Source organism: Pteropus vampyrus, unplaced genomic scaffold, assembly GCF_000151845.1.
Source record: "Pteropus vampyrus isolate Shadow unplaced genomic scaffold, Pvam_2.0 Scaffold27, whole genome shotgun sequence".
Lineage (NCBI taxonomy): Eukaryota > Metazoa > Chordata > Mammalia > Chiroptera > Pteropodidae > Pteropus > Pteropus vampyrus.
In genome coordinates this window covers 9,846,692-9,862,004 of record NW_011888808.1, presented here as the reverse complement: position 1 = coordinate 9,862,004, position 15,313 = coordinate 9,846,692, and the positions used below count along the sequence as shown (strand labels likewise).

Sequence of the window (15,313 nt, the reverse complement as noted above, 5' to 3'; positions counted from 1 at the left end):
TAGGGCATTGATGTCAGAGGCAGTCATTTCATTACATAAAAAGGAACAAAAGCACTTACTTTTAAAAGGGTTAAAATTACCTCGTAATTATCTTAAATCCTCAAATGCACCAAAGAATGAAATGAGATTTAGTTTCTCTAATCTATAAAATACCAATAAGAGTTCTTATGCCAAAGACATCTGATGGTAAAGATAGTGTGTTACTTTACTACGGAAAGCTTGTAGCTAAAACCAGTAAGTGTGGACCTAGAGATCTCTCAAGATGTTGTAAAAGGGACACTGGGATATTATGAATATTATGAGGATTAAATAAGAACGCACGTGAGAGTCAGAAAGCCGAATGTGTATCCTAGGGGTATAGTGAAGGTTTAGTTAAAATTAAAACCAAAAAAACCCCTCAACCTTTCTCCCCGCCAGGTCTCAGGGTGCCTCTGGATGTGATGACTGCATAGGCTATGGTTATAGCTTGAGATGGCAGAGATAAACATTTCAACTTTATACCTACAGAAAGATGACAGATTTAATTAAAGAATAAAGCAAAACAAATGGAGACCCAAAGAGAATATGCCACCTTTCTGGACTGAAGATGAGAAAAAAGCTCCACAAAAGTACTGTAAACCTAACAACTAAGCAGGCAGTTTTAAGGCATGTGCCCGGAGCACTTCATTTTAGAAATCAGGTTTGCACAGGACACCAATATACTCTGGTCTTACAATCAGAACAGGAGCAGTGCAAGAGAGAAAATAAAGACTACACGATGATTTGCTAGAGGAACAGAGATATTTCCTTAAAAAGATGAAATCCTAACAATGGATCTTGGACTTTTGGATTCTTTTTTCAAAATTATATTTTGAACATCTTTAACTAAGAGGGGAGAAAAAGATGAGATCTTAGACGACAGACTGGACATATGTGAAAGGCAGATGTGACTGTGAAGTCCAGAGTAGAATGATGTAGAAAGAAAAGAGATGTGTCTAAATACTCTTAAAGTGGGTGTCACAAAAATGGCGAGACACTTAGCTATTCCTAGATGAGAGGGAGTGACTGGGATCTACGGAAATCCTACTGCAGAGGAGAGGCAAAACTACAGAGAACAGAATGCGAGAACTTCCCTACGGGGACCTCAGGCCCGGAAAACAATGAGAGATATGATTTATACACTATAGATAAAGAGCTGGAGTAAGAGGATTTGGGACAGCTATACCGAGAGTGGATTTAAAGGTGAGGGGTGAGAAAGACCAGGAAGAGTAAAAAAAATAAAAATAAAAATAAAATCCAGGGTAAATTTTAAAGGGACATAGTTACATCTGTTGCTCTGACTGAAGTGGCCAGAGAAATGTATGAAATTAGGAAGCAAACATGAGACACACGAAGGGAGAGCCAAGCAGGATGATCATAGGTCAGAACTCGATGTTGGTCTAATGGGAGACTATTTCCTGAGTGGAATTGGCAAACTCAGAGGTGGTGGTCAAGACAGATTTGAACAATGGACACTTTAGTAAACAGAGGACTCCCTGATTCCATCTCTTTCCCAATGATGAGCCCCATATGACAGAATCTAGAATAGGACTTTAGAAAAAAAAAAAATCTGAGTCAGAAAGCAAAGGAACAGGGGCAGTAAAAAAGACGCACAGACTCAGTAAGCAGGGCTATGAAAGGAGGAGTCCATGTAAGCAGCCGGTTAAATAGAAACTCAAGTTAGTCTTCCCAAAAGGAGGCAGATATGAAACACCAGAGGCATATCCAATTACTGCCCAAAAATAGGCAGGAGAAAGCAATGCTACTCGCCCCCTGAAACATTCAAAACCCGAGGAAGGACGATTTGCTAAGGAGCAGGTGGCAGAGGTATTAGCCTTTACTAGCTCATCAGGGGCATGAGCTTCAGAAGCATCAACAGCAGGTCTGGTTCATGAGTCTGCAGAGGGTGTTTTTCAAGCTGAATAAATGGGGGGAAAGATACAGCTTCCTTCAGTCTAAGCATTTCTATGTCAACAGGTAGTAGAAACGGATAATGTGGCCCAGGATGGAATGTGTCTGCTCCTGAGAATGGGAAGCTCTATCAGAGGTGCAATGCACATCCAACGCAGTACACATCAGGGCACCCTACACTTTTATCTCAACGTGTAAATGTAAATAAAGAAACTCTTGAATATAAACAAAAAGCGCATTAAGTAGGACTAGGTTGATTCTCCCACCCAGACTAGGAAGATTCCTGTGAGTTGAGTTTAAGTTTATGATCACAGACTCGAAACAACTTCTATAGACTGACTGGCATCTTTAAGAGAAGTCAAGAATATTTTCATCATCAACCTTCTTTTAATTGATGTTATCGAGCGTCTGCTATAGGCTGTTGGCAGACATTCCTCCTTGGGTGTCTCCCATTTCCCTGTGTCTTGTGAACAGAGGCACAGGCTGTTTTCACTCTGGATGATCTACCCTTAAATGATGTTTTAGAGTGAACAGCCTTGAAAGTTAGAGACAGTGACTCAGGAGAAAGGGACAGATTTGTATACTGTCCAGTTTAATAAAGATAATGTTTCTCTCTGGAACAAAGAGCAGTCAAGTTTGCTTCTAGCCCATCATAAAAGATTCAGGTTGCCTATCCTCAGGGTTCCTCAGCTATGATACAAATCCAGTGCATGTGCATCTACCTGAGCCCCTCTGCATCACTCCCAAAGGGCTTGTGGAGTACAAGGGGAAATCATGCAAACATGATGCCTGAACTGGGACTGAATCTTAAAAATGCTGTGCCATGAGTAACAAAGTCATTTGTCTCTGATCCACCAGGAACCTCAGGTCTTCTGCCAGCATCCTTGAATCAGTAGTATAAAATTTCTGACTTTTTACAATTCTTGACATGGTCTTTGGCAAAATTAAATTAGGTCCCAGGAACAAAATTTTGCCTGGGACCATGGTCTAGGGGCTGGGGATTGGCTCACTTTTCTAAATGTCATGGGTGTAAGGCCAATGTTTTGATACCATTGTGAGTCCACTTACTCTTTGTTTATTTACATTTCACTAAAAAGTAAAGGACACAAGTGACCTGCTGTTGAACAAATTCTACTTTCAAGCTGAAAGAGCCATATTTGTTCCGGTGGAAAATAGCCCAGGTCGCAGATGTTGAAAAGCACCACTTCTCACCAGCACCCAACTCCGAGAATCTCCTTAGTGAGATCCGGAGCAAAATAAGAAGAGATCGAAAGAGGGCCTGAAATACTTTGGTTTTTAACTCCACAGGTCAAGGATTTTTAAGTTTGGATGTTAATTAGGCTTTAACATCTTTAAATTATAACTAGTGAGGGGATTTGAATTGGTTGGCATTTTAATTATTTGTATATCGCTATGTTGACATTTATATCTCGATGCAGAACCTCTGAAAAGCTGCATTGGACAATGTGGCTAGAAATAACTTTGGATGAGAAACAGCACAGGGATTGAGTTTTAGCTTCTGGTAAATTTCAGTCTTCTGGGGGTGAGGAGGAATCATCATTATCTACTATGAGACAGGACCCTTTGGTCCAAAGCTTAAAGTCTAGTACTTAGAAACGTCCTGTAACTGCTGTCCAAAGCATTTATGAGATCTCCACGAACACACTGTGACTAACATAATGTTGAACTCCTGAGCATCACCTGTCTTTCTCAGCTAACTCTTGAAGCCTTACAAACAAACAAACCCTGCAAAGCATGGCTTTTATCTCCAACCACTTCCATCGCACAGCCATATCTGATCCCGGGGTAAACTGCAGGACTGGTTGCACCCAATTCATGCCACGTTCCCAGCACGTGAGAAAAACCAAAAATCTGCAGCTGGGACAGAAGACATCCAGCTCCGAATCCTTAGGATGCTCCGCTGGCTCTTTCCCCTGGTCAGTGTCTCCAGGACAGTGGAGCCTGTCACACTAAGATTATTTTCAGGCTGCCAAAGGAAGTTCATTTTCCAAATCTCTGGGGGCAGATGTTTGAGTGACCAAAGGAGAACCAGATGGCCATCAGAGAGGCCAGGCCTGGGAATGAATAACCATTCAGAAAAAGGGCATCAGAACCACCATAAATCAGCCTCAAAGCAGCAAGAAGCCTGCGAGCTGACTGCAGAAATTAAAACACAAACCTACGGCTACACTAGACTCATTGCTTTCCAACAAAGGCAGTAACTCAAGACTGAAGAGGAAAACAGTGAAACTGAAAAGCAAAACTCGCCAAACCCCAGCCTGCCCTGGTGCATGCGGAGTGTCGGAGGCAGCTGGGGGAGAAGCGGCAGCTGATGTCCCTGAGGTACTCAGGCTGCGGCTCGGCAGAAGAAATCATTTGATCCTTGCTCTCCCTGAGCCCATTTCCGGTTTCCTCCCATTTGTCAGCCCCAAACAATTTGAGCCCACTCTGTTGGTGACTTGGATGATCTTTTTGCATACAGATTAAATAGCTCTCTTGGTCCCTTAGAAAGCTGAAGCAATAGATTACCTTTAAGGCTGTCATAATGTAATCAGTCATTGGCCCATAAGTGCCCTTCCTGTGGTAGATTTGTATGTGTCACCTTCCCAAGGAGTGGTCATTGTCCTCCAGTGACTCTTAGTTCTTCAAAAATAGTAGGAGACGAGGATGGCAAGAAGGAGAATCTGCATATGTCCTTCCTTGGTATTGATTTCAAATTGAGGCAAATACAGACGTTCTCTATGAAGCAGGAATCTCTCACGCTTGCCACATTCCCATGACCTAGTGGGTGAGCAGACGGTGGGGCCTGGAATTCCTTGGGTTTGTGGGCTGCCAACTAAAGGCAGACTCATGGGTCATTTCTCGGCAGCAGTTGGCTACCTGCTCACATTGGACACATCTCTGGGAGCAGGACTATGACACACCTTACCCTAAATTCCAGAATGATAAAATCGGGTATGTGCGTGTTGTATGTGTAGAAAAATCTCAAGATATACAAAAGTAGAGGAGCGGGAAGGACTGTCAAAAAGGCATGTAAAAGAGATCTAAGTAGTAAACAGAAGGATTGGCAGGAGAGAAAATAATGGGTAAATTGTCAGAGGTGGACTGATATAGCACCTTAGTCAAATCCAATTCAGCAGTGACAGTAAACACACAAGATTCTTCCAGGGTCCTTTTTCTATACAAATGTTTTAGTGGAAGTTTTACATGATCACATGGCTTATTGTAACAGAAAGGAAGTGTTTTAACTGGGCTTGCCATTTAGGCAGGGTTTAGATGAAGACTCACTGGTCGCCTTGAAGACAGTGTGGTTACGTTTTGGTCTGCTGCTAAGTTCCAGGCAGTACCCGAAGGCCTTCTACTGCCTTTTCCAGATCATCATGACTTGTACTCTGAATTCCCCATTTTCCAGAAGTGGTGTTGAGTTCACGCTGGTTTGCTGATAATATCTTTCTAAGGGCAAGTACTTGTTGAAGAAGCTGGACTGGAAAGCTGAGATGTGCTCTGTGGAGGGAGGCCACACAGGAAGCAGTAAGAAGAGGCTGTCCCAGGCTCATATAGGATCATCTACAGAAGGGGTCGGCAAATTGCTGCCTGGGGGCCAAACCTGGCCCAACACCTGTTTTCGTAAAGTTTTATTAGAACAGTTAGGCCCTTTAGTTCACTTATCAACTATGGCTGCTCGTGCACTGCAAAGGCGAGTAAGTGAGCAGGTGCGACAGACACTGGCCAGCAAAGCCTGAAACGTTTACGACCTAAATTCACAACTGCCAACCTTTCGTTTATAGTAACAGCTCATATCCTAGCCCTACCCATCTCTATCCAAAGTCACTATGAACAAGCTTGAGAATTTTTGGGAAACATAACTTAGGAAGTTGAAGGGAAGGCACTGACAAGTACAGACATCTTAAGGAAGCTGCTACCGCAGGTAAGGCTTAATGGTATTTCCTATAAAAGCAACTTTGTCGTCCAGGCTTTGTGATTTTTCACAATTTCATTTTAAAAAGATACCGATGTGACTCTCATTTGAAAACACAAAGATTCCCTTTTTAAAATGCATATATTTTGCCAAGTGTCATAGGATAATTGGCCATCATTTAAATTGGTTTAATCAGATTGCTTTACTAACAAACATAGTGCTTGGGAGAAACGGGAAGGGTTTTGTCTGTTTGTTTTTAGTCTTTTTGTTGTTGTTGTTGTTGGTGGTGGTGGTGGTGGTAGTGCAAGGGGCGGAAATGACTTGGGGAAGAAGGAAGAGGCCGCCTGGGGGCCTGGAACTTCTTAGGGGAGCCGGTGGGTACCTTAGTGAGGGCGTTTAGAGCGGTATGAGGGCACTAGGCTCCAGGAAACCTGTGAAGAGAGGGACCAGCAAGTGAGGAGGAGTGGTAACAGGAGGCTGGAGGGTTCGAAGGCAAACAAAATCTTGTTTGAAATATTGCTTAGGATTGGCCTTGCCCTCGGGGGGAAAAAAGGCGGTGGGGGTGGGGGGACTCATTATATCCTTCTCTACCAGCGAGGAGCCCTTGGCTCGCCAAGCTGCAAGGCTAAGAACCCGGCACTCCAGTTGGCAGGCTGGCCCTGCTCCCTGCCTCTACTGACCAGTTGTACTACTGCTTCCTGCCTGCCCGTCTTCACGGCCACCTCTCTTTTCGTCCAAGCTCTGACTACTTCTCGGTGGGGTGGGGTGGGGGTGGGGGACTATGGCAAAGGCTTCCATCTCTCCACCTCCAACTTCCTATCAAGTTCAGCTCTTCCTCAGTTTTCAGTAACCTTAAAACAAAATCTCTGACCCTGTCACTCGACGTAAAAACCATCAGTGAGTCACAGTACTTGTAAAGTAAGTCATAATTCCTTAGTCTGGAACTCAAAGCATGTGCTGAACATTTGTGCTTAATAGACTATTTGTTGATTCCTGAACAGGCCTTAAAATGTTCTTTTTGTGGACCATTGTACACGTTACTTTTCTGCTGTAGAATGTCACCCATTTTTGTGGGTGTTTCTGTGGAAATCCTATGGAATAGTCAAACACCACCCGAACCCTCTCTGATTCTTGGAAGGAACCAGATGTCACTCCTCCAGGTCATATATAGCATATGGCTCCTAACAGTTTATTATACAGAAGAAAGGAATATGAAAAGTACTGAAATAACTATAACTCATTTATGAAATATAATAAATACCATAAGAGTGGAAAACTGTGTTATGTCTTCCTATCCCCCAAAGCGCCAGCAGAGTGCTCATGTGGACGGCAAAGTCATGTTGGCTGAGCCCAGTGTTGATTTATACTGTGACTTGGTTGCAGGCACCTGAACATCTTGTTATCAACTTCTGAGATCGTATCTGCTGTCAGCAGAAGAGTGTTAGGAGGAATCAGAGATGTTTGCTCTGGGAGCTGAAGAAGGCTTGTGTGTGTGACATGCAGGCCACCTATTTGCCTTCACTAGCTTATAGTACCACAAATACTTATTAATATATTTATCTCTAGGGGGAATAAATTTGAATATTCAAACAACAGCTTTAGCAGCACATTTTGACAGCGTCTACCCATTTACATAAACCAGGAGGCGTCTTTCTGATTTTTAAGTGTTAAGATGTGAGAAATGGGCAAATGAAATTGGCAAGGTCTGGAGTAATCAGAAAAATCTCTTCGAGGAATGAGGGGCTTCACAATCTTGATAGGAGCAGAAGCAAGGATTTTTCAAGGGAAGAAATAAGAACAAGAACCAGAAGGGAGAGACATGGCTTTTCTTTTCTGCAAATGTCATTTACTGAGCTAAGTCAGTAACTTACGTAAAAAGCTGGGCAAGCAGAAACCAAGCAAACAAACAGCAAACAACAAGCTAGGCAAGGAAACACGTGGGTAGGAAGAATTCTATTCATTTTAAATAGCTCATTTCTTTGAGAAATTTCTGCCCTGGATTCCACAGGGCAATTTCTGCTCTCTTGTATTTTGCTTTGTTTTTATTTCTTGGCTTTGTACTACCGTGTTGTATAAGACGTGGTGAAAAAGAGAAAAATACCAAAAAACTCCAAATCTTTCACTGCACACGAAGTCTTCAAGAGAGGTGTTTTTTTTCTTTTTCTTTTTTTTAAAGCACTTACTGCCTATTTGTTTAGTTCATCTACATACCGTCAAAGGTGATACAGTCATTTGCCTAAAAAAACCAACACAATAAGTGGAACTGAAACTAAGTGGGGATATCCTGTTTCTCTGAAGAGAGTAAGAATCTGACCATGCATTTCAGCACTATCTCCACTTACAGTCTCAAAAGCCACATACATCTCAAGGATGTCTGTCACCTTAAAGGCTGAGTGAGGCCCCAAAACAAATAAGATATATTACCTCAGAGATACAGTGCATAAATGACTCTCAAAATTCTGTTTTTTCCCCCCTGTTTAATTGCTATCATTTTGTCTACGGCAAAGAAATTTTTATTTCGGTTTCATTTTTAAACTGCCACTTTCTCTCAAGTCTTGATACGTTCTATTTTGCATTTCAGTGTGAGAACTACAGATTTAAACTCCCAATGGACATATAAAACTAAATTAATAGGGATGATATGTATAAGAGGAACATTTGTAACAGGGTGCAGGGCTGAAAGGCATCTTGGAATACTATAATGGGATGCACGGAGATGCAAAGTACCTTAGCCGAAGAAATAAGGTCACTTCGTGGCTTCTACGGTATTATTTTCATAAAAGAAATTAATTTGAGGGTGAAGAAACTCTACTACATGCTCTAGCAGTCCATATGTTATTTTCACTGAAATTTGAAGGAATTTTTCAACTCTAAAAGATGACAATAAAGTTGACTGCACACTAAGGGGATTTCTTTAACTGCATTTCATAATGCTCCATAATGCTGTGATGTCAACCTATGTAGATCGTGCGGCCAGATGATAACCCCAACACAGATTCACAAATTATAACCCTATACTACCGTACTGATATACATGTGCTATAAAGCACACAACCTTCTCAAATAAGATAAAACTACACAAGTTCTAATAACTTCCTGCCACACTCCCAGGGACCACCTAGTTCCCCTGCACCCCCTTCTTTCACTGGGGATTTCTAGCCTATAAAATCCAAAGTGCTTCACCCCACTTTGGAGACCTCTGTGGTATGAGGCTGTAGAATACAATATTTGCTTTTCTATACAGATCACATGCGCTGTTTACTTCCTTGAGAACTGCAAACTGCTTGGATGAAAATGCAGCACAGAGCCAGGTAGCGAGTTGGAGCAGGCCCCAGGAAGTGTGCCACGGGAATAAGCCTAATTCAAACTTCAGCAGTTTTCTGGGCAACTCGTCCTTGCCAAATAATTATTCTTATCTTATTTTTCCCCCACCCATTTAAATAATCACTTCATCTCCTTAAGTATGAAACCAAACCAAACAAAAACCGCCCCCAAATGTAAATCTTATTTTCTTAGACCAGCAATAATTGTAGCCTTATCTTTCTTACTTTGCTCTGGCCATCCTACATACTGCGTCGAGTTTCAGGCAGCCTCTTATCTATGGCTGCGCCAGCTGGAGTATGGTTTAAGGAAGGTCTAATTGAACTGAGACCTACTTGGGGGAAGTCGAGGGCTCTGAGAGGAAAGGGAGTATAGTTCACAGTTTGGGATAGTGGAGAGGAAAATGTACAACTCGGGGAGCTAGGGATCGGCATGGATTACTGCCTGCTTCGGGCTGGTGCCGGGAATAGCACAACTTCTGCATCATTAGCACCGGTCTGTATACTAGGATGTCTGCCAAGGTGATGAGAAGCATGGTGTACAGATGAACCTATGCTTGTGAAAGATCTGGAGCAGGCTGGGGGATCTGTGCTTCCAGGTTTCTTACCAGCAGCACAAATACCAGGGCCTTGAGCCTCGTATTCTAGACGACAAAAAGGAGGGAGACAGGTGGGGGCCTGAAGTGTCTCCTTATCAAAGCCACGCACAGGTCCCCGGCCAGGTCCGACCTCCAGCCAGGAGACTCTCGGAAGCTCTGCCACTGTGCAGCATGTCATGGAAATTGCCATATGGGAAACGGTTCAAACAGTATGTTTGAACCTGCTGCTTCCTCCGGCAGCCACCATCTCTCGAAGGTTTGCTTTTCAAAATTTGGGTATTGGGATCACCCGAGATGCTTCTGAGACTTGACTCCTGGGCCCCGCCCGACTCAGATCTGCCAGATGGGCCCTTCCAGGGTAGGCTTTGGAGATCTGATGGTCTAAACCATGTCCTCCCTCTGGATTTCAGACATGTGGAAGAGTGTGAGGCTTCGTGTGTCCATTTATGCATCTGCGACACACAGGGATTCCCCTCACGTGTCTGTGAATTTCTGTGGACGCTTTCTTAGTGTGTTTCCTTTTCCTTTTTCTTTTGCCTTGTAGCTGGCTTGAGCCATAACGTGACTCATCCAGGGAACAAATTTGGTACCAGCGGAGCTCAGCAGTCTTCTTTCACTGGGGATTTCTAGCCTATAAAATGCAAAGTTTGGACCAACTAATCCCAAAGTTCCTTGTAGCTATTTACCAGAAGCTGCATCTTCGAGACTCGCATTCCTGTGCCCCTGTCCCTGGAGCCTTTTTGCCTAGGCTTCCCACTCACACCCCACCCACCACTTCACCAACTCCCTTGGGAGGTGCAATCCTGTTATTGATTTGTTAAAGTCCTAAGTTCTAAGTTCTAAAAGTCCTAAGTTCCCTTTCCAGCTGCTTGCAGTTTTTAAGTCTTAATTAACAACAACAAAAAAATTAGAAATCTACTCATTTGTTAGTGAGGTACTACCACAAATGTCTTATTTTAAGGGAGGGGACACTGTGTCCTCCCAATGCTATACTTGGAAGAGCGATTTCTACATTTTCAGTGTTCGTATTCCAGACAGAAACTCCCAGAAGGGAAAGGCTGATAGATTTTCTACTTTGTGGACACAAACAAGAAGCTATGTGCCATGCTCATTTTAAACTTGTGGTGTGCTAGGGAAGACGGTCAAGTCATTGGAAGATAAATAGATCATATGATGAGGGGTATGCTGGAGCATTAGGGAATGAGAGAAGATAGAGCGATCTCCCACCTGTCTGCCCGCCTGTGTCCAACTATCCATCTGTCCCCTGGCACATATTGAGAGCCGACAGTGAGTACTTGACATGGCCCTTTCCCCATGGATGACCTTCCAATAAGGGAGGATGACATTAAGCAAACTGTCACTGAATGAATGTACTATTATAATCTGTGTTAAGGGTCATGAAGGGAATTGCAGGATGTATTAACATCCTGGGGGCCCGGGCATGAAGGATGTGTGTCCTCAAGTTAGATAAGGAGGAAGCAGAAGCCCGAGGAGGAGGGAAGAGCTCTCCTGACCCAGGAGAAGGAGAACCTCTCTGAGCAGTGGCTGCCAACGCCCTGTGCTCAGAGGGACCCTCAGAGCCCACCGCTGCCCTACGCGCACCCTGTATTTACACACTCACCTCGAGGCTTGTGGTGAAGAACATTCGTTCCCCTCACAGAAAGCTTGAGGAGCCCTGTGCATTGTCTCTCTGCATTACTAGTTTCACACTGTGAAGATCTGAATTTCAGCTGGATCTTCCTTTTTTAATACTAATCACAAGCTTAAGTACTTGGTGCTCACTGTCTTTTGCATTATGCTCTAAGTTCAATTTACCAGAAAGATCTAGCTCAGGCCCCAAACAAGAGACAGTTTCTTATCCAGGGCAGCTGTCTCAACCAGAAATGGTACTTTCAGATGCTGCAATACAAATCCTCACTGCCCAGACACTTTATCAAACTTTATCAAAGAGCGAACACTTTATCAATTATTCAATCCAAATAAAACATGAGAGCCCTCTCATTTCTTTCTATATCTGGATGGATGTCTACCCACAAGGATGCTGACTCTTCCAGAAGACAGGGATTCAAGTTCTCACACCTCTTAACAACTCCGCAAACAAACAAAGAACCAAACACCAACACCGAACTTACAGACTCGCGAGATCCAGCTTGGCTCTTCTTTCCTTTTGAGAGATAAGGTCCTTAATTCACGCTTAAACCCTAATCACCCAAAAGTTCTTCAAGATTTTCCCAAACTAGTGATTCCAAAAATGTTCGAACTGATTCCTGATGCCAGAGGAAGCCGGAGACAGGTCTGCTGATGGATGTGCGAAGCGAACTCTTCCCAGCTGAGCTTTGACAATTGCACATTTGGCAAAAGCAATCAGTGCTTCCATTTGTTGTTGTTGTTGTTAAGAGGTATCACCACCCACTTCATGCCTTGTTACACTAAAACCCTTCTTCCTCTAATCATTTTAAAAAGAGCCATTCTTTCAGAAGGTCAGAGCATGGATCCTTTTTTTTTTTTTTTTCAGGGATAGACTATAATTATTTACTCTTGAGAAGGGAACACAGTTTTCTGAATAGCCAAGAACAGCCCATATGCCACTCATTTTACTGGAAGGCTCTAAAATTCTCAAACTTTAGCCTGTGTCCAAACCACCTGGAAGGCTTATTGAAAACAGATTGTTGGATGCCACCCCTGGTTTCTGATTCAGCAGGTCTGGGGTGTGACCCAAGGATTTGTATTTTTAACAAGGCTCTAGGTGACACTGATGATACTGGTCCAGAGATTGCACTTTGAGAAGCACTGCTCTACTGATGGCTTTGTGATCAAGACATACGTATTGAGTTTGTATTGAGTACAAAGTACTTCATTGGTACTGGGGGCCCGAAAGAGGCACACCTGACTTCAAAAGTTTACAAATCTTATGTATTTTCTTTCTTTCCCCAAAGAAACAAGCAGTAACAAATAAATGAAAACAGCAGATGCAGTGATTAACACATTTAGGGGAGAGAGAGAGAGATGACTGTAGATACTTTGAGCAGAGGGAGGCATCACAGATAACTTTGAACTTCATCTGGTCTTTGAGAGTGGGGAGGGTACATGCGTCACACCTCAAAGCAAAACTACCTCAATTACTTTCAACCTTGACTCCCCTTCCAGGAGGATCCTGGCAAGCAGCAGGAGAATCACCGCTCACATCCTCCGCAGGCTTAAGAGGTCAGCTGTACCACCCCATCTGGGTTCCAAGTGTGCAAAAGCTGCAACTGAGTCGAGTTCCCCTCAACTGGCCACAAGGACCAGGAGAGAATTGCTCTCCTTTATTCTGTAGTCAGCGGCAAGGCCAGATTTTCCAGTGCTGCAGCACCCCAGAGTGCAGACATCCTAAGTGGAAGATGGCGCGGGGCCCAGTTTCTCTGAAGAGCAAATGGGGAGGGGCCCAGGCAGGGCACATATTGGGGGCACGAGGAGGGAAGTGAAAAAGTCAGGGGCTCAGGACCCAGGCTTGTGCCTCAAGGACAGAAGAGTACCAGGTGAGCTCCGAGGGAAGGACGCGCAGTGATCTAGGCATGACAGGAGCTCATAGGAGAATCTGTCCCTCTCTTCCATCCCTTATTATATTCCATGCATTGTACTGTCCTAGGGATAGAGAGATGCTGAAGGCATCATGGCCTTTGTCCTTGAAATGTTTATATCTAAAGAGGAAGACAGAACAGTAAAAAAAGATAAATTATACAAACAAGATGGTAAATGATATAATAGAAATCTCCGCACAGAGCTATGCAAGCGTAGAACACAGAACAAATAACTCTGGAGGTCAGGGAAAGGTTTACTTATGGGAAGGAATGACAATTGGGCCGGATTTACAAGGATCTTGGCAGGCAAAGGTTTTTTAGGTAGAAATAACAGCAGATAGAAAAGCACAAAGTAGTAGCCTGGGGAATGAGGAGCTCACAGCGCTAAGAGGGTGTGTGTGGTCGCTGGGAGCATCTATCAGAGAGAAGGCAGCACAGGTAGGCTGGAGCTGATGGCAGTCCCTGTTAAGGAGTTGGGATTTTAACCTCAGTGTGATTGAGAGCCACTGAATGATTTTAAACAGTTAACGACGTGGCCAGATTCTCACTTAGACTTTTTCCTATTTAAAAAAAAAAAAAATGCAGCTCATGTAGGAATGCTACATTTTCTAGGATTTGACATTTTCAGTGATTGAACGACTAAAACCAGAATGCTATAAATAATATGTCATTTGTTTCCAAAGACTATCGACATACTAGAGCGATGTGAAAATAATGATAAAAATGAGATATTTCATGGTCAACTTTGGGGGGTAAAGTTAGGACTGTAATTGATTTATCTTGGGGCAAAAAGATGGGAAAAGGGTTAAAAACTGTCATTGCAGAGCAGAAGTGCAGAAGGCAGACTTGAGGAAGAATGGCTGATCAGATGAACCAGGATCTTCAAATAAATGCCGATATGGGGAAAGGGCGAGACTCAAGATATTTCTGACACCAAACAGGTAATCTTCAACACCAGATGTGGTGATGGGTGGTGGGGTGACAGCTCTGTCACTGAAGCCGGACCCCACTGAGGCGGATGACAACTGTTCAAATGACTGGAATTTCACGGTCCCATTCCCATTTCTGTTTTGTTTTGTTTTGTTTTGTGTTTTTGCCTCTATTCCTCAAACTTGATATTCACCATATGGTTTTATCCTAAGCATGGCTGGAGCTTTCTGAAAGGAAAATCTCATTGCTGTTTACTGTAGCCATGAAAAATAAATCATAAGGGTGCTCCTGGCAGGTCCTTAGCATTTGGACGACGCTGGCTCAGCCTAAGTGCTTGGAGCATACCACCTCTTACAGGTGCAAAGCTCGTCACTGTCTGAGTGGAATCTGGCAGCAGGTTTAATCATTCTCATGTGTGAAATAAAAGGCTTTGTAACCCTGTTGAAACCGTACTAGGTTTCTTTCATTTAAGGTGGTTCATTCGTGTTTAAAAATTACAAAACAGAGTCTTGGATTGTAGACATAGAACTTAAAATATATAAATATATATATAATTTTGTTTTTTTTCTCTGTGTTTCAGCATCTTTATAAGGCACAGAGGGTGGACTGTAAAGCCCAGAAGACACCTTCTGCCAGGTACAAACCTCCTGGCCAGCCCTGCAGGGCTGTGTCTCAGGCCTGCTTCTCCTGGTTGAAACTAGAGCTCAAGAGAATGGCTAACGAATGGTTCATGCATGGGTGGTGAGCCAGGGAAGACGCCCGGGGGTCCCCTCTGCCGTCAGGGGACAGAGCAGAAGTGAAGTGGGGTGAGGTGGCGTCCGAGACACAGAGAGGGGAGAATTGTCAAAGCAAGATCAGCTTGGGTTTCTCCACTGACAATAATGGGCTTGGGATCTGTGTATGACAGCCCGGGCGACATGACAGAGAAACCCAGAAATGCAGCACTGTAACGTGTGTACACGTGGAGAATTAGCGTCAAGAGTCATTTCTTTCTCCTTAAAGGCAACCTAAAGTTTCCCAAATAAAGTGTGTCTGACAGAATGCATTGAAATTCCT

General features: G+C 43.5%; 1 protein-coding gene across 1 annotated transcript in view; it reads right to left on the bottom strand.

Annotated features, from left to right (window-relative positions):
- Window positions 1–5,287: 5,287 nt before the first annotated feature.
- Window positions 5,288–15,313, bottom strand: part of LOC111737461 (PDZ domain-containing protein 2-like) — a 113,001-nt gene continuing 102,975 nt past the window's right edge. Inside the window, exons 5-6 of the mRNA XM_023528493.1 lie at window positions 8,060–8,084; window positions 5,288–5,433 (exon numbers count right to left, since the gene is read on the bottom strand). Of these exons, the coding sequence (XP_023384261.1) occupies window positions 5,288–5,433; window positions 8,060–8,084 (171 nt within the window). The remainder of the gene's footprint in view (window positions 5,434–8,059; window positions 8,085–15,313) is intronic.